We start from the raw sequence: 26433 nt of genomic DNA, 5'->3' as shown, positions 1-26433 counted from the left end.
GAAAATGATGAATTTATAGATGATTTACTTTACACAAATACCAGTTAAAACCATGTATAATGTATTTATTAACCATACTTTAATTTAATGTAACCTTAACAAAACCATAACATTATGACAATATGGTTTCTTAGTACGTAAACATACGATGCGGAGCTTCCCTTTACAATCGGATCTCAATTTTTACCGATTTTTAACAATCCAAAGATCTATCGTCAAGTCTGTCGACATAATACGAAGGTACTACGATTAGTAGTTATATTATTGAAATTTAAAATAAAGTCAACCAGTGAGCAAGTCAGGTCAAGCCAATTTAACCAGTAAGTATAAACATTTATATTTTAAAGAAATTAAATACAAATATACTGCTTATAATGCGACTTTCATGACTATGGTTTACGTTTGTGTGTGTGACAGGATCTGCTTGAGTATATCCGGTGCCAATAGGCTGGCATAATTGTGACAACTGTCGCAAGGTAAACGTCTCTCGTCAGTCGACATTCTATTGGACCCCACTCCACTTATCATCATTAAGTAGGGTCACGTTACTGCGCTCATATAACAAAAAAAAATTGACTCGTCGACAATCGCTTAAATTATTTTATTTAGATAAACAATGTAATTTAAAAAAAAATAACAGAGTGATAGCATCTTTACAATATCATGACAATCTAATCAGTATATCGCCGGTAGTCGGCTGTGTGATGCGATACTGATAACGCACCACGCCTCTAATTCATGACCTTACTAACGGATGATGTGCAGATATTCATGTAGCTTACCCCCTCCAGAGTGGGGTTGGCCCCACATATTTTCTCATGTTGCTGAATGGATTTGGTTTTGGTTTAAATTCATATAGCTTACCCCGTCCAGAGTGAGGCTGACCCCACATATTTTCTCCGTTTGCTACATAGATTTGGTTTAATTTTTAAGACCGACAGCCTGACGCCAGTTCCCGCGGTTATAGTGTAATAAAAAAATACACAAAATGCCTGAACTGAGGGTAGAATGTAGGACTTTCAACTTTACAGCCTGTGCACAACGATACTAAACCGATAATTAAATTATATTGAGCCGACCAGATACGCGCAAAAGCAAAAAATAAAGACTTTCCAAGTAACTCAACTAGCAAGCTCAGTGTCGGACGTCCTCGAGGTGAACAGATGACCTAATAAAAGTAGCAGGAAGTCGCTGGATGCGGTCCGCTTTCAATAGGTCGATAAGGAAATCTTTGGGGGAGGCCCATGTTCAGCAGTGGACATTCTGGCTGATGATGATGATGAAGTAACTCAACAAATATATAAACTATCCAAAAATAATAATAATAATATTAGCCCTGTATTATATACTGTCCCACTGCAGTTCACGGACCTCCTCTACTACTGATAGGGATTAGGGCTTAGGCCACCTCGCTGGTCTAGTGCAGATTTGTAGACTTCACACACTCTCAAAATTCCTATAGAGAATTGCTCAGGTATGCAGGTTTCCTCATGATGTTTTCTTCGCCGTTAAAGCAAGCGATAATTCACAAAGATTACCCAAAAAGTTAATAAATCAAAATTACCCCACCCTGTATAGTTTGAAATTGACCCACGCACACGAAATGTGGGCTCGTTCGATAACGTAAGTCCTAGAGTAGCCAGCGACAATAAACTTTATTGTTACAATTATGAAGAAAACATAAATGGAATCATGCGTGCAATAAAGATAGCCCTGCGACTGGCTCATTAATTTAGTTTCTAAGAACGATCGCAAGATCGCTCGTAGTTTTGAAAAGACATTTGTCTAGTTGTTGAAAACCATTATTAAGTGTTGAAAATTTATCTAAAAAATGTTTATGTTAAATTATTATACTCATTTCATTCCAAAAATCATTACAAAATACATTGAATAATTACTGTCGAATGGCTCGCTCCGGAAATATGGCGTCGATTGCGTCACATGATGTCGCGAATTTAATTTAGCTAAAAATAAATACATTTTATTTTGGAGTGTCATGTAAAAATATTTAATATTCTTTGTGTTATGTAATATTGCAAATTACTGTTAAACTTGATTTGCGCGGATGGCAATAAATAAGTAATTATTTTGCATGTTATTAAATAGCCTAAATACTCAAACACAATTGTTGTGATATAATGTTTATTATTTATCAGTCTACATAAAATATATTACTAACATAAAAAAATCTAAGGTCAGGGGGACCTATTCCGTCGATGTTTGCGAATCCGTCTTTTTGCAATAACAGACGTTCTATTCAAAGAACAGCTTTCATGACCGTATAAGTAAGAGAGTCAAAAATCGCCTACTTACCTCTACAACTATCAAAACTATCCTTCGATTAGAACGCCCGTAATTCCAAAAAAGCGGATATGCCCCCATAGATGAAATAGGGCCCCCTGACCTTAGATTTATTTGTGCTATGCTGATTTATATTGTTCGTAATTTTTAAATACAATGCAAGCGTGAATCCTCAAATTATTCATCAAAGAAACATCTACCTACATCTTTGACTGCAGTGCTAAATCAAATAAGATATATTTAGAATGATGATGACCCAAATATCTTGTGTGGGTGGGTACTATTTGTGCAACACGTTGACTCGTGATCACTCATTCTTCTACTTGCTGCAAGACTGTGAAGAAACTGTAAGAAGCTTTAATTATCTGAAAAAAAAATAATGGATTTATAATCTCAATAAGACAATATTCGACTAGTGGGCAGCTTATATCTTAGTATTCTTCTTTTCTACAACACACACATCACGCATTTATCTTCGAAGAGGTATGCAGAGGCGCAACCAGGGCATCAACTTTTTCGTCCCATGATATAATAGGGAGTGAGCCTATCGCCATATCGGGCAAAATTCCAGACTCCGGACTGATACACACTGAGCAGAAAAAATCCAAATATTACTTTGCCTGACACTGGATTCAAACCCAGGGCGTCAGATCATGCAGTACAAATACGCTAACGACTCAGTCTACTTTTCTACTAACATAAATGCTAAAGTATGTTGAAATGTTTGAGTGTTTGGAATAAACAAGGAAACCGATGCATGGATTTGGATAAAGTTTTGCAATCAAATAGACGTAGTACTGGAAAACATAGTTATAATTTACTTTAGCAAAGGCCTTCTCGCCAGGGTGGAGTCACGAACAAAGCCTATTAAGGGGATATTATACACACTTGACTAAATCGTAAGTAATCGTAGTGAGAAACACGCTGTTTCATCTCATTCAGATCAAGTTTCCAAATCTGGATATCTTAATGGAAGTCTATGTCCAGTTTTAACTACATGTGGCTGCTTGTGTCCAGAAAGGCAAAACATCATTAGACAATATAATGTAGTCTTCAGTACGCTTTGCACAATACTAACAGATGACCAAGCTGCTTGGTGTAGACACACTGCAAAGCCAGGATAGCAATCATACGTGACTCGTCGGTCCAGGGTTCGGTGACCAGCATGGAGATACCAGTATCACGAGTCCGCCACGGGTGAATCATGAGATTTTATGTCGTATTGTATGAGGGAGATTAAACCGATTGGTACCATATATTATGATACGATTACGTTGGATTACTGATACTCTTGTCACAGTGCAATCCGAAAAACGAACTGCAACCACTTGTTTCATCAAGGAGTGAAAAGAGATTTTAAAATTGTAATGTTCTCATATCATGATGGATAAATTTGGGTATACTTTAAGACAGTCTTTCTTTAAGTGAATGTTTAAGCTGCCTTATGGACGCTAGAGGCTTTCAAGAGAGCGGTAAAAGTTGTAGAAAAGGTGGAGCGACGATGAAATGATTGTTTTTCGAATTACTTAAATTAACAAAGTCATTTCAAAGGGTGCTAGAAAATTAATTCTCAAAGTAAGTAGTGAACTAAATAAGTTTGAGAACCTATCGTTTAGGGTTTTCGTTCGATGTTCTTGCAAGGAGTCAGACAATGGCGAGGGTAAGCATATCTCAGCAAGTCTGCTGAGATATGCTTACCCTCTTAGAGAGTAGTCACTCTACCCTACCCTGAACCCTACTCCTCTTAACATTAGATCTATTGAGGGCACATTGCCTTACAAACTGTTAGTAAAAACGCATGTAACCTCTTGTTGAAAACTGACAGAGTGATATTCGATCATTGTCAAGGGGCCTATTGTTTATTTTCACGCGGATCTCACAGGTGTTGGTCCCAAAGGGCTGAAGCGAGTGAGTCAGGCTTACTCATCTCATTCGCCAACGCTCACAAGAGGCGGCCGCTGAGTACCGCGAGACTTACCCCTACAATGGAAACTGGCTCAAATTAAGATATGGGTCTCAAATGCTTACAGAAACAAAACATGCCAGAGACAGCGTACTGAAACCGCCTGCCGTGAGGATGGCCACACGACGAGACCTCGCCATGATGACTAGCAGACTCCTTCGCAGTGGAATTGGGCACGCATACCATGGACATTCATATGCGGCGTCTGCTATATCTGAACTCTGAAATTCAAATTCTGAGGTAGTAGTTTGATAGATGTAAGGGACAATATAAAACATATATAAACACTATGGCAGTAGGTAATAATTAGTTAAACATTAATTTGGGGACATAATTTTATTATTATTCCGTTTTCTCTTATATCCATCCCATGGTTGTCTGTAAGAGATTGCCTTGTGCGATAAGACCGCCATTTGTACTTTTTTCTCTTTTCAGTTATATTATTTTTATCCCTGGTGTACAATAAAGTGTAATAAATAAAAATAAAAAATAATTGACAATATGACTGTTGAATTTGGTCGTATTATACGTATACACTATATAAGTAATAAATAACTTTATGAAGGCGCTAAATTAAAATCAAATTTATAAGTACCATAAACGTAATCTCACCTCTTCAGATAGATAGTCCCCTTGATAACAGTACAGGAATACTTGCATCATCATTCCTAACAGATAAGAAAACATTGCGATCAAACGTATCGGGTTGTCATGGGTTTCCTAAACAAACCAACATTTATAAATTAACTCTATATGGTGACGTCACGTGTCTGATGTTGCTTCTCTTTTTCTATTTGACATTAACAGCCTTCAACAGATAGCAAAACTATAATTTGAATATTTATGCTAATTGCTACAACTTTTAGTCATTGTAAGCAAACGAGCCAGTGGTCCACCTGATGGTAAGCGAAATCCGCCGCCCATGGACTCATGGCTTACTAAATGCTGGCTACTCAACGGCTTGCATGTGGCACAGCCAAGCGGTTGCTGACCGAGAATATTTTTGTGCTGAACTGGTGCTTGTCAGCATTGGGGCGCCTTATGTACATACATATATCTTCATTTAGTTTATGTATAAAAATATAAATAAGTATTCATAAACGCTCATAAAAACAGTTAAGAAAAACAACGTGAGAAATCTTGCATGCCTGAGAAGTTTAATATAAATATTTTGAGAGTATGTGAAGTCCACTAATCTGCACTAGACCGACCTCGTAGTCTAAAGCCTAATCCCTCTTAGTAGTAGAAGAGGCCCGTGCCCAGCAATGGGACAGTATCTAATACAGGGCTGATATCATTATTTTAAGTTCTCATGAAATAAAAAAGGAAATTCAACTGGAGGAGATATCTTCAACCAAAACTCTATCTTCTTACCAATGCAAGAGTATACGCAGTAACGCAAATAATGACAATAGACACAGTAAACTGCGCCAGTATGTGTCCAGAGAAGCAAGTTTTGATCTTCGCTGCTGACTCCAGAATGCTCTGATGTTGTAATATACAGAGACGAAGACGCTCATGTACTATCTGCTTGTGCTCGGGGGATACCAGGTGCTGTAAGGAAAGGTATGTCTAAAGTTATATTTAAGTATTATTTTAAAGCACTGTACAGACAGATGAATGAGTTGGATCGACCAGGAGAGCAGTACTGTCTTGCAAAAATCAATATGAAGTGATCTTTTAATGTGCATACATTCATCTTTCTTTTGGTATTATGGTATGTTTGCAAGTATATTTAAACTACAGAAATGTCTACCTTCTCATCAATCGGGATGTCATGACATAGAGTCCTGAGGGATAATGCCAGGAGTTGAAACCTGCAGCGGCACACTGCTGCCAATGACGTTACCAGCACATCCAAACTTACGTTGAGAAATGCCAAGAGGATCACTGCGACGCTCTAATCGAGAAATATTAATGTAAACATTACTTTAATTTAATTAATTGATAAGTATTTCTTTTAAACCGTCTATGAATAATATAATAACACTAAAATATATTTACCTGGTGTAGATATGTCAGTTCGTATGCCGGAGATTTTGAAGTATCGTATGGATACCTGAATTATAATACCCAAAAATAAATAAATACAAAGTTAATCATTTTACAAACGAATGACGAGACGTGTAATCTGCTCGTCTAATTATTAACAATAGAAATAAAATACAGAACTTAGATTTTTTCTGCTTACCCTCCTAGAACTTTGAATTAGATATTGCTAGCTTCTGCACTGTCCTTAACACTCTGAGATGCTTAGTAAAAATAGTAATAAGAAGAAAGACTTAAGATCCCGCACGAGAGTTATAGCTAAGATGTACGCGTACCAGGCTCGCAAAGGTAAGCTGCCTTTCTCAGCACTGGCTGCCCATCCGAAAACTGTGACCACGGTGAGCAAACCGTATAAATATAGAAGACGCGACGTCTCTTGGTTAGAGCTGAAAAAAGAACATAACACATTCTGATTAACAATTATATAAAGCTGAAGAGTTTCTTTGTTTGAACGCCCTTATCTCAGGAACTACTCAACCGATAAAGACAATTTTTCTTTGACTAATAGGAAGCTGCATTACTCCTTAGTGCTATAGGCTAGTTTTGATCCCAGAAAAACTTATTCACTCGAAGCCGCGAGCAATAACAAATGTTCCAATAAAAAATTTTTTTAATGACAGTACCTTAGCAAGAGATGCCGATCAAGAATAATACTGTTATTTTTTTTATACCTCTACCTGGTGGCAATGGTAAGTCCGGATAGAGTGTCGACTGTTGAGAGATGATCATCCCTCGCCAGTGACAGAATTACTCCGGCCTTTTTGATTCAGATATACACAAGCTGATCCCGGGACAAAATAAACTTACGTGAGCCGCTATAGCGGTTTCAACACTTTGTACGGTGGTGGCGGATATAAATATCCTACTACCAGCAAATGTTAGTATAATTACTAGCATGATTTCTTCATTAGAAACTTTATATGTCAATGTAAAGCGAAGCGAAGTGTGGAGAATAATACCTTTTAACAATAGCCTTTCCTTCGATCCTCCTCTCTGATCTAAGAACCTCATCACCTTCATCGATGATTGCGAGTACAGCATCTCTCCGTACCATCACGTTGATGATCTTGGTGATGAACGCCATGTTGGTGAACAGGAGGAAAGAGGTGCCAGTCATCAGGGTGATGTCCCCCCATACTTGGATCAAGTCTCCGGTTTGGACGATTACATAAATACCTTGAACGCAGTATAGGTATTATGAAATTACTCAAGATATTTGGGAAAAATAAACAGTAATTAAAAAATCTTTTTAAAATCAATTTATTAGAAAATGGATAGAGTTTTTGGGAAAATGATTTTCTTTACTAAAATAAACTTCAAAACCTATACCTAATTTTGGATAAAGGAAGAATATTTGGTTTAAACTTAATATTATGTAGAAGCGTTTTAAAGTGTGGAATTTGTTTAGTTATTTTTGTTAGCTTAATAATCTATATACTAATATATAAAGCTGAAAAGTTTGTTTGTTTGTTTGAACGCGCTAATCTCAGGAACTACCGGCTCAAATGAAAAATTATTTTTGTGTTGGATAGCCCTCTGTTTGTGGAGTGCTATAGGCTACATATCATCACGCTATAACCAATAGGAGCAGAGCAGTAATGGTTTATCTCAGGAACTGCCGGTTCGAACTGAAAAATTCTTTTTGTGTTGGAAAGCCCTTTGTTCCTCGAGTGTTATAGGCTATATATCATCGCGCTTTGACCAATAGGAGCGGAGCAGTAATGGCTAATCTCAGGAACTATCGGTTCGAACAGAAAGAATATTTTTCGTTGGATAGCCCTGTTCCTAAAGTTGTTCCTGAAGTGCTATAGGCTATATATCATCACGCTATGACCATTAGGAGCGGAGCAGTAATGAAACATGTTGCAAAAACGGGGTAAATTTATTAGTTTTGAGAGCTTCCGTTGCGTGCGCTACGTAAATGGTTAAAGTTATGCAACAGTGATGTATGACGGGATTGTTCCTCTTAAAAAGTTCTACAAAAATATATTATAAAACAAATTCCCCCGCTGCATCTGTCTGCCTGAACGTGTTAAATTCAAAAACTACCCAACGTATTTAGATGAAATTTGGTATGGAGACAGTTTGAGACCCTCACCCTGGGAAGAACATAGGCTCCCGGGAAAACATATAGCGTGATTTTTATAACGGAAAACTTTAGCCCGAAAAACTTTATAACGCGGGCGGAGCCGCGGGCAAAAGCTAGTAACTTATATAAAAATTATTTTGTCTTACCCACAATGAACATGAACCAGAAAAATGAGTAAAACGGCAGCAACTTCTTCTTTCGACCTTCAAAATTGTCTGGCACCAGAAACCCCACCCACCTCAGCAAGTTCAAAGACAACCACAGAGTACCGTTGGCGTTGTCGATGAATATCTTCATACCAAATGGTATAGAATGAAAACTAGAAATGAGAAGTTATAATTGCAGCGTTTTGACTGTAATTTTTTTATTATTATATTACACTATATTGTACACCGGCGGTGTATAAAAAAAGTATAAATGGCGGTCTTATCGCACAAGGAAATCTCTTACAAACAATCATGGGATGGATATAAGAGACAACGGGACAATATGGGGCAGCATAAGATATTTTTAACTTTCTAATTAAGGAATTGATTTAATTACTATTTCTTTATTATACCTGTCTTTATTTCATTTATTAGATAATATTTTGAGAAACTAAGGAACTGTAACATGTAAAAACTAAATTCCGGGGAATATGGTAGAAATTTAGCTGCAGCAGGTCCACCGGAACCAGCAAAATGAGAGAGAAAAAATGTTTGGGAACATCTGCTTTATTTCAATGCCTTAGGTAATTATCAAAAAAATAGATGTGACATGTTTAAAAAAGAAGTAATAGTAATATAGAATACCTGAACAATAAAGATAATTCCGATTATATGTCTATTTTAAATGTATATCTTATAACTGAAAATGGATGTGCAAGGCGTTATCGCTAATTCTGTTTCCAGCAGTGGGACAGTATATGTAAGACTGGCGGCATTAGCTACTGACGCCAAGGTAAATTAAACATTCATATCGGAATTCTAGAACGAAATTCTAAAGGGGTAATTTTCAGTAATTGATCATATGGTGAGCTGATAATAATTGCACACCAACGCTGCAAATTACAATTAGTAATTGCAGCTTTGAAGACTATCGCAGCTAGATAGAATGTACTATAATTTTACGAAGTTCATGGTCACTTTAAATACACACACACGCATGTTATTCCTTAAGGGGTAGGCAGAGGCACAACCAGTGTATTCTTTCCCATTTTTCGACGTGTGTATTCTATCTCATGATGTGTTAGTGAACGAGTTTATCGCCATATCGGGCACTAATTTCTGACTCGGGGCTGATACTGAGTAGAAAAAGTTTATGTCACTTTGTCTGGTCCGGGGATCGAACCAGAGACCTGAAGGAGCCATGCTGTAATACAACTGCGCCACTGAGGCACACAATTAATTACTATGAGTCTATCAGGAGTAAAATCGTAAACTGACTTTTCGCACTTTTTTTTTCTTATTAAATCTTACATATGTATGATGTATTTCTAGTATTTAGTTACAAGAATAATTACATATATATTCTGGAAATATACCACGTTATACTAATTGGCCTATTTTTACTGAAAGTTGGTGCCCTGGTTGCGGCTATACATGGGGGATAAATGCGTGATGTGTATGTTGGTTGTTAATTAAAATCAGTAAAAAAAACAAAACAAAATTATAAAATTATTTAAAAAAAACGACCAAAATAATTTGATTTAAATTTTATTAATCGGTGTGTACATCTACATAATTTTTGAAATTCTGAATTTCTTGCAGTTAATACTATATTAACTGCATATAATATGCATGCAAATAATATTCTCCATCAATCTTCGACGCTCTGCAGTACGGTAAAGAAAGTGTAAGATACTTTTATTATCTGAAAATAAAATATAAACATCTTGCGCTAATTAAAACAAATAAAAATTGCTTTTTTGTATGTATATAAAGCATTCATTCGATTGTGATGAAATATTAGTGCATTTTTTGGGTGTAACAATAACTTTCTTAAATTATTTACGTAAGTAACTTGCGTAACTTACAAATTGATAAGAAATATCATTGAAAGTGAATTTTTGATGATCGTCTTACATATAGGCACATAAATACCATTTTCCTTCTTCCTAGTACCATTAAAAAATCTCAACTCACAGAAGTAAAGCAAGCAAGTGAAAGCGTGGCGATCCCACCAGCTGTGAGCTGCGCCACACGCCGCGACCGCACCATCATCAACAACAGACTCCGGCGCAGCGGCAGCGGTAGTCGATACCACGGGCACTCGTATACTGCCTCCGCTATGTTGGAACTCTTCAATAGAAAAAGAAGCTACACTACTACCTACTCAAAATTTCATCACGGGAAATGTTGGAATTGTCAACATTAGTCCATAATCGTTAAATCAATTTAGAACTGGATCGAATTGACAGTTAGGACCCATTGGAAAACCATACTATCCCTAACTTATGTAACGCCCATGATCTATGATTCAGCATGAAAATAAAGACGCTATAAATTGTGTCATGATATGATTTTATTAAACATCTTGCGTCAAACCCTGCAGCGAATTCCGACTTCAGTATAAATGCGTATTAGAAAATTGAATTGTAAATAGAGATTAGAACTGGTACTGCAAATATCCAACAGTTTAGAACTGTGGCTGCTACAAACCTCTTCAGCGAGTTGGTTCCCTTGAAGACAGTAAAGAAATACTTGCAGCATCATACACAGCAGGTATGCCATCATAGATATCACTCTCACCAGGTTACTTTGATGGATTTCCTGAAATAAAAACATTACCGACTAGTGGTTAGGCATGACTCTCCTTTAGCTTCCAAATCCTAATTCCAATATAATTAATATAAAAGTTTGTAAATATTTTTTTTATCTATCACTACAAAGTGAGGCACTGCACCTGATGGTAAGCGTGATGCCGTCCAGATAAAGTATCGAATGGCAGCAGATTGCTCTTTCATGCCATTCAACACAATCATGTTGGTCCACTGGATTGCTTCTTCATATTTATATATATTATTAAATGTTAACTCATATACCATTATAAAGATTGTGATGTTCTTTGAAACTTAAATGTGCCAAGACCTAAATAAAATACAAGTTACGTTTGCACCTCGAAAGTCCCTAGTGGGACAGTTAATCGGTGGTATTATTTTCATACATATAGATCAGTAAGGAAAATCTAGCATTTGGATATTGTAAGCAACAGACACTAAAAGGTATTCTCCGAATTTCCATTGCAAAATATTATTTGACTATACACTTGCAGTCTTACTTATAAACTTGTTTTAGCGTTAAAAGGTGGTTAAGAATTGCCTAAATAGCTCTCAAAAACATCACCAGTTTCCTTGTTTAGACCTCATTAAGAGGCAAGATGGCGGGTTTGGACTAACAGCTGATTGAGTAAATTTGTATTTTAACTAAACATAGCTTTGCGAAGTTTTTATAAGTAAGCTATGGTATCAATGAAAATACGTACAATTCGGAGTTGGTAGGCCGTGACGCAGATAATAACCGTCGATGCTGTGAACTGAGTGAGGATCGGCTCCGAGAAGCACTCCTGGATCTGTGAGGCTGCCCTCAATGCCGCCTGATGTTTCAGCACACAACTCCTGAGTCGCAAGTCGATGGTATTTTGTCCAGTGGTGATTAATTGATTCTAAAGATGACAAGACTGTCAAATTATCTATATCCGACATGCTTATTAGACACTGGATTAGCTTCATTCATATTTTCCTATTTAAGTTTTATGCCTTTGAATTTCCACTGTAATACCAGATAACTACTAATTTATCTAGTTTGAGGCCAAGATTATGGATCTGACTGTTATATTATGTAACCCTACTTAACAAAAAATATGGAATGGTTGTATGAGTACCTGATATGTTTTGCCTAACAGAGCGGTAGGAGCATCATTCGCCGAATTAGATATTTTCTAATTCTATATTTTCCGTACTGCTTCATAAATTATTTCAAACCTTACCTTTTTACCAAGTGGTACATTTTGGCATAATTGTGTTAGTGACAACGCCAGAAGTCGCAGTCTGCAGCGACACACCGCTATCAGCGAGGTGACTAGCGTGTCCAGACACACATTCAACAAGGCAGCGAAGATCACCGACAAGCACTGTGACAGATTGTTCTTGCTGATTTAATCTGTATGCTAGTATGAATAAAGAACGGTTTCAAGAGCGCCTACCGAGTTTACTTACTACTGGAATACCAACTAACCTGTTGTATATACGTCAGTTCGTAAGCTGGAGATGTAGACGTGTCATATGGATACCTAAAAACAATATACTATAAGTGATGCATAGACTCTATATTATTATAATTCCACTTTTAGCTATAGTGACGTGAAACCGATCCTACCATACAGATCCTGATTATCAAATGACCAATATCATGATATGAAAAATCAAAATGCAGCAGGAGACATAATGTTTTCAACTGCCACAACTATGTATGGTGTTGTAGATATCGTTAAGTGTAAAACATACCAAGCTCTTAAAGGTAGTTTATTATGTTCAGCGCTGCCGGCCCAGCCCAATACAGTGACTCCAGACAAGCATAGAAACAAATACAGATGTCTGGTAGTTTGATCGTCGCACCTGGGGACAGTATCTCATTATTATTTGATAGAATATAACAAATAACATCTTCTACTATGGGAGATATTTTATTACACTCGTTAAAGCTAGGAGAACTATCAACTTTTGTCGCAGAGATTGATTATTGTGGCTCCAACGTTAATACGTTCAAGAAAAGGAAACCGCGATAGTCTAGTTGGGAGTGAAACAGACTGCCCAGACGAATATCCACCGGGCCGAAACCCAAGGGCATGCACCTCTGACTTTTTAAGTCGTATGTAAGTTAACGCTGGCTTTAACGGTGAAGAAACACAGCATGATTATCATCATCATCATAAATGAACTGCTCTAAACAACAATAAAAAACCAATTGTATTTTTTTTTCTCTTCTCACTTTATCATGTACTGTAGTCTTTACCCTAAACTGATTGAAAAGAGCAACACCAGTGTTTCTTGCCCGTTCTTCTCTGGTGAGAACTGCTTTACGAACTGATGGCAGAGTTAATATTGACGGAATCTAAATAATGTATAACATTTTACAGATTCAAATCAATAATTTCATTTCATGAGGAAACCTTAAAAACCGAGAAATTCTTCAATAATTTTAAGCGTATGTGAAGTTTGCCAATTTGCACTAGGTCCGTGTGGTGGACTAAAGGCTAATCCCTCTTGGTAGTAGAGAAGTCCTGTGCCCAACAGTGAGACAGTATGTAATACAGGACTCATATTATATTGTAACGTATTACCGACTGCATGTAAAGCACACCCACGCCGCTGTTTTGACCTTCATCTTACCTAAAACATCTCGAACCACACTTACTCTTTCATAATCTTCCTCCCTTTCGCCCTGGCCTCGCTTCTTAACTCTAGGTCCATGCCGTCGATCACCGTTTGTATGACTCGCCCTCTCATCACCACATTGATGACCTTCATCATCATCGCCACGTCACTGAGCAGAAGGAACGCCGCGCTCGTCATCAGGGAGAGATTTCCCCACACTTGGATCAGATCTCCAGTTTGTGTTATCACATTTATTCCTAAAGAGTTGGGTTTGCAATTTGTATATGAAATATGAGTTTATCGTGCCCCGTCACTACAATACACTAAGTGAAAAGAGCTAACAACATGGAAAAAAACAATTACGTTGGTTCCACAGCCTATAAGTATGGTTATGGGCTCCTTTTTCCGCACTTAGCCCGTAAAAAAGTCGGGCTATTGTGCTAAAGTAAATTACACAGCCTATAGGTATCTGAAAATAATTTAATTTATACGGAAATAACATTATAGGCTAATTTACGAATAGTTGGTAACAACTAAAGGAACGGTCAGGCGATTTTTGATAAAAATTCAATTAAATCCTACCTCAGCCTAGTATTTTTCTTTTAATAACAATTATTAAAAGAAAAATACTAGGCTGAGGCCTGACGCGATAAACGTCTACCACCACTCATAGGGTAATCAAGGCCACAAATTCACTGTCTACCGCATCTTTTGTTTGAGATAACTTATTGAATATCGTTTTGGGGACTGATATAATGGTTACATAGGTATTTATTATTGATTGGACTACATCTAGCTTGAAATTGATCTCAGATCTCCCTGACTTACCAACGACAAACATCATCCAGAAAAGCCAGTAGATATTATGGAAAACAGTAAACTTAATGCAGCCATTTGGCACTAAAAATCCCGTGAGTTTTAACATCGTCAAACAAAAACGTAAAGAGCGATTAACATTTTGCACGAAAATTCCCATATTAATGTTTGATGGAGATTATTAAATTAACAGTTTTTATTAGAAAGCAGGTTAAAGGGATTTTTATTCGATCACTGCAGGATTCATGGGTGTTTTAAAAGCCCTTAAAGAGGGGAATGAGGATTGCGGTCGTATTTTTATAAAATGTAATTTGTGTTTTTTTACGCAACTTGTTATTATATCCGGTGGTTGACAACATTTGGAACTTTAGTTGCCATCAGATACATCCAGATACCTTGAACACTACAAGATATAAAAATATATTACCATCTCTATAATTATAAACTTCTTTTCGCAAATAAATAACTTAACTATTGGAACTGTAAATACACAGACTGATCCAGGAACGTGACAAACTTACCTAAGCCACTATGGCAGGTTTTAGCACCTTGTGTACAGTGGTCGCTATCCGGGCGAATATAAATCATATCCTACCACCAGCAAACGTACTGTGCTATTAATACATCTTCATATTTAAAGATCCTCATAACACTAATGCTCAAAACTGTTTATTACAGCTGATGTTCAAACAGCGTCCAAATGAATAACAGTGTAAAGGCGACAATTAAGCAATTTGTCGTAATATGTGATACAAGACACAAACCAATGTTTTACAAAAACAAATAGGTAATTGAACTGCTGGTAATTTGTAGTTTGGACATTTTGAATCTTAGTTTATCCTAGACTAGGTGTCGCTTACGGCTTCACCCATGTTAAAGACCTGCTCAGAATTAAAATGGTATTGAGTATTTTTTCGTGATGAGTTTATATGTGCCGGATTTCATCCAAATCTGTACAGCAGGTTTTTGTGTTTACTTCTATCAATCAATTAATAGTCTCTTATGATTACATGGTTTAATTTGATTAGACTTTAACTAACTTAAACAATATTTTTAGTGCAGAAAAATTATTAGTGGTCGAAAATAAAACAACTTTTTATATCACTACGACTTTAGTACTCAAAACAATAATTATATTATCAAATTTATTAATTTAATAAAGCATTTTATTTAATCGTAAATACATAAATTACTTCTTCTCTTCAACTTGTTGAAGCAATGTAAACAAAGAATATGATGCCTTGATGATCTATAAACAAAAATAAACAGTAAATTAGTTACATTAAATTAAGACGCTGTAAAGAACATCAATATACTATGAAATGAACAATGGCTGAGATTGAAATTAAAATAATTTCAAACTGATTGTATGACGATTTTGATTAATTATAACAAAACATGTGAATTAATAATCTGCTCATATTTAGACGTTGATATTTTTATATTATACTAGCTTTTGCTCGCGGCTTCGCCCGCGTGAAGGTGTTTTCCAGGATAAAATTCCACTGTTTGATAAAAGTCTTGCTACATATTTTCCCGGTACTTATAGGTTCAAACTAATTTTATCCCCAATCTATAATTTCAGTTCAATCAGTCGAAAATCTAAGAATATTTATACAAACTTTCATCCCCTATTTTATCCCCTAAGGGTAGAATTTATCAAAATCCTTTCTTAGGGGATGCCTACGTCATAGTAGCTTTATGCATGTAAAGTCTTAGCCCGATCCGTCCAATGGTTTGGGCTGTTCCTTGATATATCACTGTCAGTCACCTTTGAGTTATATATTATATTAACAACTGAAGTTAGCTAAAATTGAGTTTCTCGAAGCCGAACACTATTTATGTACTATGTATTTTGAGACTATGCAATTTTGTCGCGTTCGCGATTCACTTTCACTTTTGTTGAGTTTCAGAACGCGATATTAGATCCTCCAACGCGCACGCGAATTTGAACTTTATGCAGCGGTAATAAATTACAAATTGACTCTCCATTTTATTTAGAAAACGTTTGTATGGGAAATAGAAAAATGCTGTTTTGAGGATTTTCCCGGCAATTATTCGAATTTTTCTCACCTTTTAAACCTTCCCTAGACCTCCACGAATAATTCAAGACCAAGATAAGATAAATCCGTTCAGCCGTTCTCGAGTTTTAGCGAGACTAACGAACAGCAATTCATTTTTATATATATAGATTATTGGAAATTATAATTATTTTTATCTATATTTATGATTATAAATAAAGGCATAAGTAACGAATATTATTATTATGAATTATGATAAAATAAAAAAAAAAAAATATAATATAACATTCGCTGACAGAAGTAATATAGAATATTACAGCCATAAAAGAAGCCAGTGAGAGCGTGGTGAAGCCCCCAGCAGTGATTTTGGCGACGCGCCGCGACCTCACCATCACGATGAGCAGAGACCTTCGGAGAGGCACAGGGTACAGGTACCAGGGGCTGGAGTACGCCGCGCCAGCTACCTGCGAACTCTACGATGAAACGTTAACAATCAGCCTTAACAGTTTCCTGAATTTTACGTCTTTACATATATAGGTAAAGCAAAGTCCCGCTGCCGCGCCAGTCTGTCTGAATGCTTTAATTAAATAACCACTTAAAGAATTTGCATACAGTTTTCACCAAGGGGAAGGTTTATAATTAATGAATGTTTTGTACGACAGAAAACTCGGTAAATGTAGTGAATGACGCCCTCCAGCTACGTGGAGTGACGATCTACGAAAGGTCGCTGGTAAGAGCTGGATGAGACGGACCAAAGACAGGGTAAAATGGCGCATATTCGAGGAAGAGGACTGATGGATATAGGTCCGGTAGTAGACAAAGATATAGGCTGATGATGATGATGACAACAAAAAAAATTAGGCATATATGCCGCGGTATTCGTGCAAAGCTGGGTCGGTTCACTATTGTATTATACTAGCTTTTGCTCGCGGCTCCGCCTGCTTGAAAAATGTTTTTCCGGGATAAAAGTCCCAGTTTATATTTTGCCGGGATAAAGAGTAGCCTAAGCAGTAATGTAATTTTCTATTAATTAAAAAAAAGGCAACATCGGTATAGTAATTTCTGAGATTAGCGTAAGACCATGTTCATTCATGATTACAATGTAGGCTACTATTTATGTTGGGAAAGTACATAGTTAGATTTTTAAATGAGGATAACACTTTTACGCGAGTGAAGCCTCGAGAAACACCTAGTATGATGTATAGTTTAATATTTTTATATTTTATGCAATTACCACTTCAGAGAGCTGGTTCCCTTGGTAGCAGTAAATAAACACTTGAAACGTCATATTCAGCAGATATGTCCCCATAGATAGCAAGCGAACAAGGTTTCCAGTCATCTGAAAAAAAACTTTGACTTTTGTTTCGTGTAAAATAAACATAATATTACTCTTTTCTAACGTGGGAATTATAAAAATGGCTTTAAAGAGAGTTTACAATAAGGACATGTACCTAATGATACTGCTCTATTCTTACATAACCTCTAAAAATTGTCAAGGATCAAAATGAAAAATGAGAAACAACTTTATTAAATCTATGTGTAACTATATAAATTATATACAAATTAATCCCTATTACACTTGGTTACATCAAACTTGAGAACGACTTAACCGATTTCATAATAATTTTCTAGTTTTCTAATAATTTGTAGAAGCTTACTGTGTTTTTTTTTAAATTGCCCATAAAATTGGAAAATTTTCTAAAAACTTAACGATTTTTGATTTCGTTTGATAAATTTGAATTTTGAATATCACTTTTGTTTATTAATTTTTTATTGTTTTGAATGACAAGACGAGCTTGCCGTTCGCGTGATGGTAAGCGATACGATCGCCCATAAACATTAGGAACACCATCCAACACCTTGAATTACAAAGTATTGTTTGATATTCCACTGCGCTCGCCATCCTGACAATGAGATGTTAAGTCTTATTATGTCCAATAGTTACGCTGGCTTCAATGTCTTTCGCACCGGAACACAACAGTGACTACACTGTACACACTGCGGATTGGCAGCAGAAATAGACATTAAAAGAAGTATAGACAGTAAAATATACAGTATAATAGACAGTAAATGCTGCTGATTGGCAGCAGAAATAGACATTAAAAGAAGTATAGACAGTAGAATATACAGTATAATAGACAGTAAAACCTTAGTTTCCATATTGGTTTCGATTAAAAACTAAATAAAAAGACCCGTTAACTACCCTTAAAAATAATTATTTGTACAACGTACAGAAACCAGCTGAAAAGCCGTCACGCATATAATGATTAGGGAGACAGTGAACTGCGCGAAGGTAGGCGCTGAGAAGCAGGCCTGGAGTTCTCTAGCAGCATCCAACGCCGCCTGGTGCTCCACCACGCATTCTCGTAGCCTGGCAGAGACAACAGCCTCTTGCTCAGAGGTTAAGTGGTTCTGAAGACAAGACTTTGAGTTAAGACCAGTATTTCGAAACGGAAAATTCGTTACTAAGCTAAATGGCAAAGTAGTGTAAGAGGTTTTGTATGTAACTTAATCGGAACGGTTTGTAGATGTAATAATATTTACGTTACCCTTATATTTTATTGAAACGTTAGTAGCTATAAATTTTCGTAGTTTTCATGTTTTAGCTTTCTACGATAAAAAAATCTGATAATTATAGAACAATAACATAAAGTTACCTTGTTTAATTCGTGCTGAACATCATCCACAACACATCTAACAAAAACAACGCCCTCTATACAACTACAAAGGAACTTTTTGCTACGTAGCCCTACGGATCTAGAACCTCTACGTGCGTAGCCACGACATTCTACGTGCTCGTAGACGGTTTCTCAAATGAATAGAAAACGCTCTGGATTTTATATAGATGGCTTTTATGACTACTTAGAATAGAAAATACTAACAATGTAGGATTGATTTCAGATATTTAAAGGCGTTATTAAATTCAAAATTCAGTTTTTTTGAGTAACCTACAGATCAAGAAATCAATCAAGAAACACATGCGTAGGTACAATATTTTTTTTTTATTTACAAATGTGGTTTATTTATTTGTTAATAATATTGCCGTCAATTATTACCTCTACAAATTCAACAAACACTATTTAAAAAATATGAACTTTGATAAGTCTCTATATTAACTCGAAGTAGTCACTAGGTATTTCAAAGCTATCTATTCAAGTATGCAGGTTTTCTCACAATGTTTTCCTTCACCGTTACAGCAGGCGATTATTCACCAACCATACTAGTGACTGACTTTTCTTAAGCTATGTTAGTACATAGCTTAAGAAAAGTCAGAGGTGCGTACCCTTAGGCTTAGAACCTCCAGACATTAGACTCGGCATTCCATTCCACTCCCAGCTAGATTATCACTGGCCAGCTAATTGCCTTTCACCTGATCGACTCCAGGCAGGTCTGCTGATAGCGCGAGCCCCAACAGCTTCAGCCGGCAGCGGCACTGCGCCACCAGCGCGCTCACCAGCGAGTCCTTGCACACGTTCAGCCCTGCGGCGATGAACAGAGCCCCGATCTGATGCACGTACGTCAGCTCATACGCTGGGGACTTAGATGTGTCGTATGGGTACCTGGTGGGAAGTTCGGTTTTATGAAGTAGCTTCTGCTCGCAGATAGTCCAAGGTCATTAACAAAGAAAAAGACATACTTTATTACGTAGTTTGTAGAATAAAACGGGAAGATGTGTTTTATGATTTTTTTTTTACTATTTTACATAATTAAAACTCACTGCATTTTTCGAATACGCACACACTTTTTTTGGTAGGAGGGTATACTCAATATTATCTTTCTTTTTTTTATACGAGCCGTAACCCCACTGCACCTGATGGTAAGTGGAGAGGGGTCCAATAGAATGTCGACTGACGCGACATGATTACCCCTTGCTACTCGATACAATTATGTCGGCCTGTAAATAAACTAAACGTGTACAAGTGATTTGAAGCTATGAATTTGTTTAGCTATTTTTTAACTTAAATCTCACCACGCTCGTAGAGGCAGTTTGTTCTTCTCAGCGCTGGCTGCCCAGCCGACAGCGGTTACCAGTGTGATGCAGCTGTACATGCCCAGCTGGAGCTTGGTCTCACGATCACAACTAAAATAATTAAATAATTTCTACGCTATTGTACTTATGTTGACTCAATGAATGAGCAGATTGCAAGAACTACATAATAATAATACCTACCCAGCCTACTGCTAGGCACGCGCCTTCTCTACTACTTACTGATAAGGTTTAGGCTTTAGTGCACTACGCTGTCCTAGTGCGGGTTGGTAAAATTCACATACTTTCGAAATTCTAATGGCGAATTCTCAGGTATCTAGTCTTACATCACCGGTAAGGCGAGCGATAAAAGACAATGTAACTTAGAAAAGTCAAAGGTGTATGTATGCCTTGGGTTTTAAACCAGTGGTCTTTGGCTCGGCAGACCGTTTTATTCCCAACTAGGCTCCTACCACGTCGTTGAAAGGATTACATGGCCACAGTTTTACAAAAGACGGTCGTGTGTTGCGTTTCGTGCAGAGACATAAGTCATTCTTCAATCACTCATGTGTCTTCCTTTTCCTCAAAACTGGGAAATTACCCATAATTCCTGTAGTATGAATAATGGCTATGATCGGTGATCCTAACATTTATCAGACTTGCTAATATTAAGAAATGTATTAATGATCGAGAAGGCGGTTGGGCCTCTACCAGCCTCTTTGACCGAGATTCTTCAAATTGTTTCTGTTAACTTGTGGTACTATATCTGTCAGGGGGCCATATCCGAACGACAGACTCGTCACTAAAAAGTGTCATTACGATACATTTTTTGTTGTTCTATTAGCACTTTTCCCGCTCTCACACCCGCCACTACAACTCCTGTAAGCCAGGATCAGCAGTAGCACGCATTTTATGACACCGAGCGGTAAAGCTCGGCGAGTCTCAGGGAAAACTAATTTGTGATTATCCCGCAACGATATTAATCAATTAGACAGATAGGGAGGAGTTGGAAATATTAATTGTCCACTTCCCTCGATAGAAAATTCTATTAGCGTAGTAAACGATCGTAAAGGTGACATGGCTACGGGCCCTGATTAGGTCAGTCGATGCACTAAGCAGATATTATAACTTCAATTTCGCTCCGCGTATACAATTCATAGGAATATCGTGCTTGGAATGCTGCTATGCAGATTGTACCTACGGATTAAAAGGATTGCAAATATATCTGTTTTGTCAGTGGCGTGAAATAACGTAATATATTTCTACTCACAAAATATGTGACACGTCCTCAACCGAAAAGTTAAGTAGATATAGTAAAAAGTCAAATTTTCGGATGACCAACACCTCAACCCGCCCTGTGACCACGAAGGCTGCAGTCTTTAAAACGTCGGAAGAAAATTATGATATAGAAACCGCGATAAAATCCATAAAACAGTTTTATTTCAATGTTAAACTTTCGCGTAAACTTAAAAAATCATTATTAAAATGTCATATTATGTCTAAAGTAAGCCCGGAGTTTTTTTCTACTTTTCTTCTTCGGATAATTAATTAATTAATTGCTTAGGTAACTAGTGAAACGCTGATAGGTTAGCTAGATTAGAGCCTTTATTGTTCTCACCGGTGAGGGTCGCGACGCGTTCTTTCTATTATAATTAATTTCAATAATTACCGCTTACTATAACTAACTAGACTTGTGTTTACCCCATCTATAAAAACCACCTACGTTCTGACAATTTCCTTGGCTTCTGCATCGCGCACACTGGTGAGCACCGCATCAGCATCATCGATGATGCGCTGGATCCTCTCCCGCCTGCTCAGAATATTGATAATCTTCGCAAACTGCGCCACGTTGGTGAATAAGAGGAACGCCGTGCCCGTCATCAGCGGCAGGTCGCCCCAGATCAGAAACAAGTCTACTACTTGGATGATAAGGTACGTTCCTAAGATCAAAAGTGCAGGGAAATAGATAAACACTTTCAACATTATGCATACAGGATTGAAGAATATAAGTATCCACAAAAAATATAATTACAAAGCGTGTTCATAGTTTTATGCTCACTATTCTATAGAGTCTTCAGTAATAACAAATAAATTCAATTCAAATTTATTCTTGTTGTGTTTTCCTATGGCAGGCAGAACTCCTTTTTGTGGCGAACAAATGACAACATTAAATAAGTTGACCAAACGCTTGCAATTTCTTCTCTTCGAGAGACATATTCACTTCACTTCACTTTTGCGCATACTTGATATTGATTCACTTGTATCTTCCTATATTTATAATTGTTTTAAGCCTCGGTAAAAATCGCCTGCTCACATCTCAATTTGTATAATATGCAACTCGGGGGAACCTATTATTAAGTCTTCAAATGTTATTCTATAGATATTAAGCTAGTAATTATTGGTTCTCCTAAGATATAATGAAGAAGAAATCATCCTCCTTTTGGAGTTTTTTACAATACACAATATTTTATATAAATAAACAAGTTTTTGCTCAAGATGCTGAAATACCATGCCTGACTGAAGTTGCGCCGAGCCGCCGACGGCCCACTTCTTGTTGCAATGCCGTTCAATTTGATGTTTATCAAACTACATATTAGAAACATTTAACACACGAACAAATTATAACTTTTAGATTTTAGATGCAAAATAAATTATACTAACCCAACAAAAACATAAATGAAATCAAGGAATAACAGTTATAATAAAACTTGCTCATTCCTGTCAATCTTGGAGACCAAAATCCAACCAGTCGTAGTGCAGTGAGTGAAATGCTCACAGATGTGTTGGCGTTTCTTATAAAAATACCCATTTTTAAACTGCCTTCCTCGAACACAAAGTCAAAATGCGAAGAAAACAGTAAAATCAAATCAAAGCCGCTGTCTTCGAAATTCTTAATAACGTGGTACAGAGAGTGTAAACATTTTATTTGATCGAAAATATTTATTTTAGTATTAGCGTAATAAACTGACTGACTGACTGACTTCAAAGCAATAAAAATAATAATAATAATATATACTCAAACTTAAGATATCGGTAAGTGACAAAAATGGTATAACGACATAATAGTGTGCACGACAGTCAATATAATTATGGTGGTTGGAATTAATGAATCAAACTTCTTCTAAGATCAAAATTAAAGAAAGAAATAACTTACCTATTTCCAAAATGATTTAGATAAACGAACCGACGGGATATTAGACAACCCATTTAAATTCCGTTTTACTTTTTTCATTCGCTGTGTTCCGGACTACATAGATCTATAATATGTATCTGGCTATGGTAGTTTAATTATGCATGAATGAAACACAATATCTCTAGTTCAGAATAACCAAGAAAGGTGGAAAAGGATATTTTACCGAAGGCCGCATAGTTTGCTAAGTTGTACCGCCGACGGCATTTTCGGTGGAGACTATCCCGCCGTCACGCCCGCTTTTTTTTATATAATTCCTGATCAATAATATACCCAGAAATGTTATCAAACATAAAATAATTTAAAATTAAAATAATTTATAGATGTTTTAGATTAACACAGAGTTTGCGATAGTTTCTTAGTGAAATATAAATGAAGTAAATTTCCTAGTGCGGTACCGGTTTAAAAAATCTTAAATTCCCGTCACGTTCCATTTATAAAAAATTTCATACTGTAGTATTGATGATGAATCAGCATACAACGATTTAATTGCCGTTCAGATTTTATAAAGCTTGACCTCTGCCTAGCTCGGTGTCAGGAAGTTGGCAGTGTGATACCCCCATGCCTCTCTCTCTCCGGTCATGTCGGATCGCAGTCTCACCGGACTATGGGAGTAAAGGAACAGAGAGTGCACCTGTGTATTGCGCACACACTTTTGCACTATAATATCTCCTGCGTATTTCGCCGCCGTGGCCAAAATTCTGTTAAACAAGAATCATAGCCTATCAAAATGTTACGCGCCTCTTCCCACACATTCGATAATTGTCGGTTTGCGTCGCGCTGCATAATTATGATATTACTGTAATAGTCGAGTACACTTTCATAAACAATTTCAGTGGATTCAAATGCAAACGTGTTATTATGGGCTTCAAGGTAGCTTATGTTGATTTTAATAATTTTTGTAGAGCTATACCCAAACGCAAATACATAACGTAGAGATATTAGAAAAAGGAGCAGTTATATATATTTTTTTTTTTGTATATCAATGTAATAGTTCTGAAATGAAATAGCTGGAGGTAGGATTTATTTTATATCCGTTTGGATAGCGACCATCGTACACAAGGTGTTAAAACCTGCCATAGTGGCCCACGGAAGAGTGTTGCGTTCCAGGATCAGCCTGTGTATATCCGGTTCCAACAGGCCAGCATAATTGTGGCGACGGTCGAGGGGTCTCTCCCCAATCGACATTCCATTGGACGCTTGACTCCCACCAAATGAAGTGGGGTCACTTTGCCGTCATCATATAAAAAAAGCAAAAAACAGCTTGAATTAATAAAGTATTTTTTAAAGAGATACATGTTTGAATGAGATTTTTATATATTGGTCGTTTATACTTGAATTAACCTATTGTTTTAAACCAAACACAATTTGCTAGAGACAAAACCGAGTTTATCATATTGTAGATACATAAGAAGCAATTAATGAAAAATGCATCATTTGCTAGCAGTATCAAGAAATAATAATTGTAAATTTAGGATAATACACCCTTCTCACAAAAGTTTATCATTTCATAATGGTTTTCAATAATTAACTCAACTTTAATTCAAAACTGATTCTTACAGTTAAAATAAAAAGGTCTCTCCGGCGGGGAATCGAACCCCGGTCTCCCGCGTGACAGGCGGGGATACTGACCACTATACTACCGAAGACTTGTGTGATGATGTCTAATTATACTTTATCATTTTTTGTATTTAAAAAGAAAATTCTTCTAGTAAAATGACAGCTTTCTTTTTAAACCATGGCAAACGTAAATGACTACTATTATAAAAAATATATTACAGCGATTGATGATTCCATGGCGGCCATTGAACAATAACCCGTTTAAAGGTCTCTAAACCAAAATCGTCTGATATGTTGTATAATGTTCGGATATATTATTTTAAGTGAAAATTGTCTCCACAGAAAGAATTTGTATAGGAAACCGCACTTTTAAAGAATGCTTTACGATCAAACTGGGAAAAAAAGACTTTATTATATACTCATAGCAATTATTATACTTTGTGATGTCTTAATCACAATATCTCTTAGTTTAAATATTGTCAAAACAACGAAAAACGAAATTATGACTCGTGTTATCCCGTCGGCAATGGTTTCACTACAGTAAGTATTTTTATACCTTACTAGTTGACCCGACAGACGTTGTCCCGTCTTAACTATAAATTTGCAGCGCGCATTCTGTCAATCGTTGACAGTTATTTCAAACAAATGACAGTTATATAAAATTAATATATTCGTTAAGTTTTCTATAATTTTCTAATTTTCCGCGCAATTTTTTGATTTTTTTCTTTCATAAGAACCTTCTCCTGACAATAACAAACACAACAAAAAAAATAGTCAATTCGGTCCAGCCGTTCACGCGTGATGGCGTGACCAAGGGAAATAGAATAATAAATAAATTTATAGACGCTAATATTACAATTATTTTACACAATAATTTCTATTTTCGCAATTTTAACATGAAACCCATACCTGGTAAATAAATAAATATACAAAATGAAAAATAGGAACTTATTTGGAATATACAAATAGATTGACTATCTCAGAACCTCGGAAGATGTAAATAAAAAATCGTAATCATAAAGAAATTATTTACTACAACTTACTGCTTTCGTAAAAGAAACGGAACCTTGACAATTATCATAGTTCTGTCTCTATTATAAATAAGAAATATATCTAGGTAATAG

The 26433-nt window shown here is 36.4% G+C and overlaps 2 protein-coding genes and 1 non-coding gene across 3 annotated transcripts; all 3 read right to left on the bottom strand.

The window, feature by feature from the left end:
* Nucleotides 1–2202: 2202 nt before the first annotated feature.
* LOC115447488 (odorant receptor Or1) lies at nucleotides 2203–9314 on the bottom strand. Its single transcript, XM_030174574.1, has 10 exons — nucleotides 9194–9314; nucleotides 8549–8721; nucleotides 7273–7489; nucleotides 6589–6699; nucleotides 6269–6323; nucleotides 6021–6164; nucleotides 5639–5818; nucleotides 4877–4984; nucleotides 4330–4485; nucleotides 2203–2666 (listed from the first exon to the last, which is right to left on the bottom strand). The coding sequence occupies exons 2-10, from the start codon at nucleotides 8697–8699 to the stop codon at nucleotides 2613–2615; spliced, it is 1176 nt and encodes a 391-aa protein (XP_030030434.1). The 5' UTR covers nucleotides 8700–8721; nucleotides 9194–9314; the 3' UTR covers nucleotides 2203–2612.
* Nucleotides 9315–10115: 801 nt separating this feature from the next.
* Nucleotides 10116–23368, bottom strand: LOC115447477. Its single transcript, XM_037438470.1, has 17 exons — nucleotides 23221–23368; nucleotides 22283–22499; nucleotides 20563–20673; nucleotides 19994–20152; nucleotides 18825–19062; nucleotides 17827–17931; nucleotides 16910–17065; nucleotides 15765–15820; nucleotides 14584–14732; nucleotides 13796–14012; nucleotides 12886–12996; nucleotides 12617–12671; nucleotides 12369–12512; nucleotides 11865–12044; nucleotides 11042–11152; nucleotides 10526–10681; nucleotides 10116–10253 (listed from the first exon to the last, which is right to left on the bottom strand). The coding sequence occupies exons 1-17, from the start codon at nucleotides 23366–23368 to the stop codon at nucleotides 10200–10202; spliced, it is 2367 nt and encodes a 788-aa protein (XP_037294367.1). The 3' UTR covers nucleotides 10116–10199.
* A 1958-nt stretch (nucleotides 23369–25326) lies between these two features.
* Trnad-guc lies at nucleotides 25327–25398 on the bottom strand. The gene has a single exon. It is a non-coding gene; the product is annotated as a tRNA-Asp (tRNA).
* Nucleotides 25399–26433: the final 1035 nt, after the last annotated feature.

Source organism: Manduca sexta, chromosome 14 (genome assembly GCF_014839805.1).
Source record: "Manduca sexta isolate Smith_Timp_Sample1 chromosome 14, JHU_Msex_v1.0, whole genome shotgun sequence".
NCBI classification, from domain to species: domain Eukaryota; kingdom Metazoa; phylum Arthropoda; class Insecta; order Lepidoptera; family Sphingidae; genus Manduca; species Manduca sexta.
The sequence above is the reverse complement of the archived record's forward strand: the minus strand, read 5'-3'. Positions and strand labels throughout refer to the sequence as shown.

Excerpts from the sequence above, each read along its gene's own strand:
- LOC115447488 (XM_030174574.1), bottom strand. The coding sequence starts at position 8,699 with ATGAAGATATTCATCGACAACGCCAACGGTACTCTGTGGTTGTCTTTG. Across the intron at positions 7,490-8,548 it reads CTGGTTCATGTTCATTGTGG|GTATTTATGTAATCGTCCAA; the intron begins GTAAGACAAAAT and ends ACTGCGTTCAAG. Across the intron at positions 4,985-5,638 it reads CTGCGTATACTCTTGCATTG|GAAACCCATGACAACCCGAT; the intron begins GTAAGAAGATAG and ends TGGTTTGTTTAG.
- LOC115447477 (XM_037438470.1), bottom strand. The coding sequence starts at position 23,368 with ATGGGTATTTTTATAAGAAACGCCAACACATCTGTGAGCATTTCACTC. Across the intron at positions 14,733-15,764 it reads CAACAAGTTGAAGAGAAGAA|TATGGGAATTTTCGTGCAAA; the intron begins GTAATTTATGTA and ends ATCAAACATTAA. Across the intron at positions 14,013-14,583 it reads CTGGATGATGTTTGTCGTTG|GAATAAATGTGATAACACAA; the intron begins GTAAGTCAGGGA and ends CCAACTCTTTAG.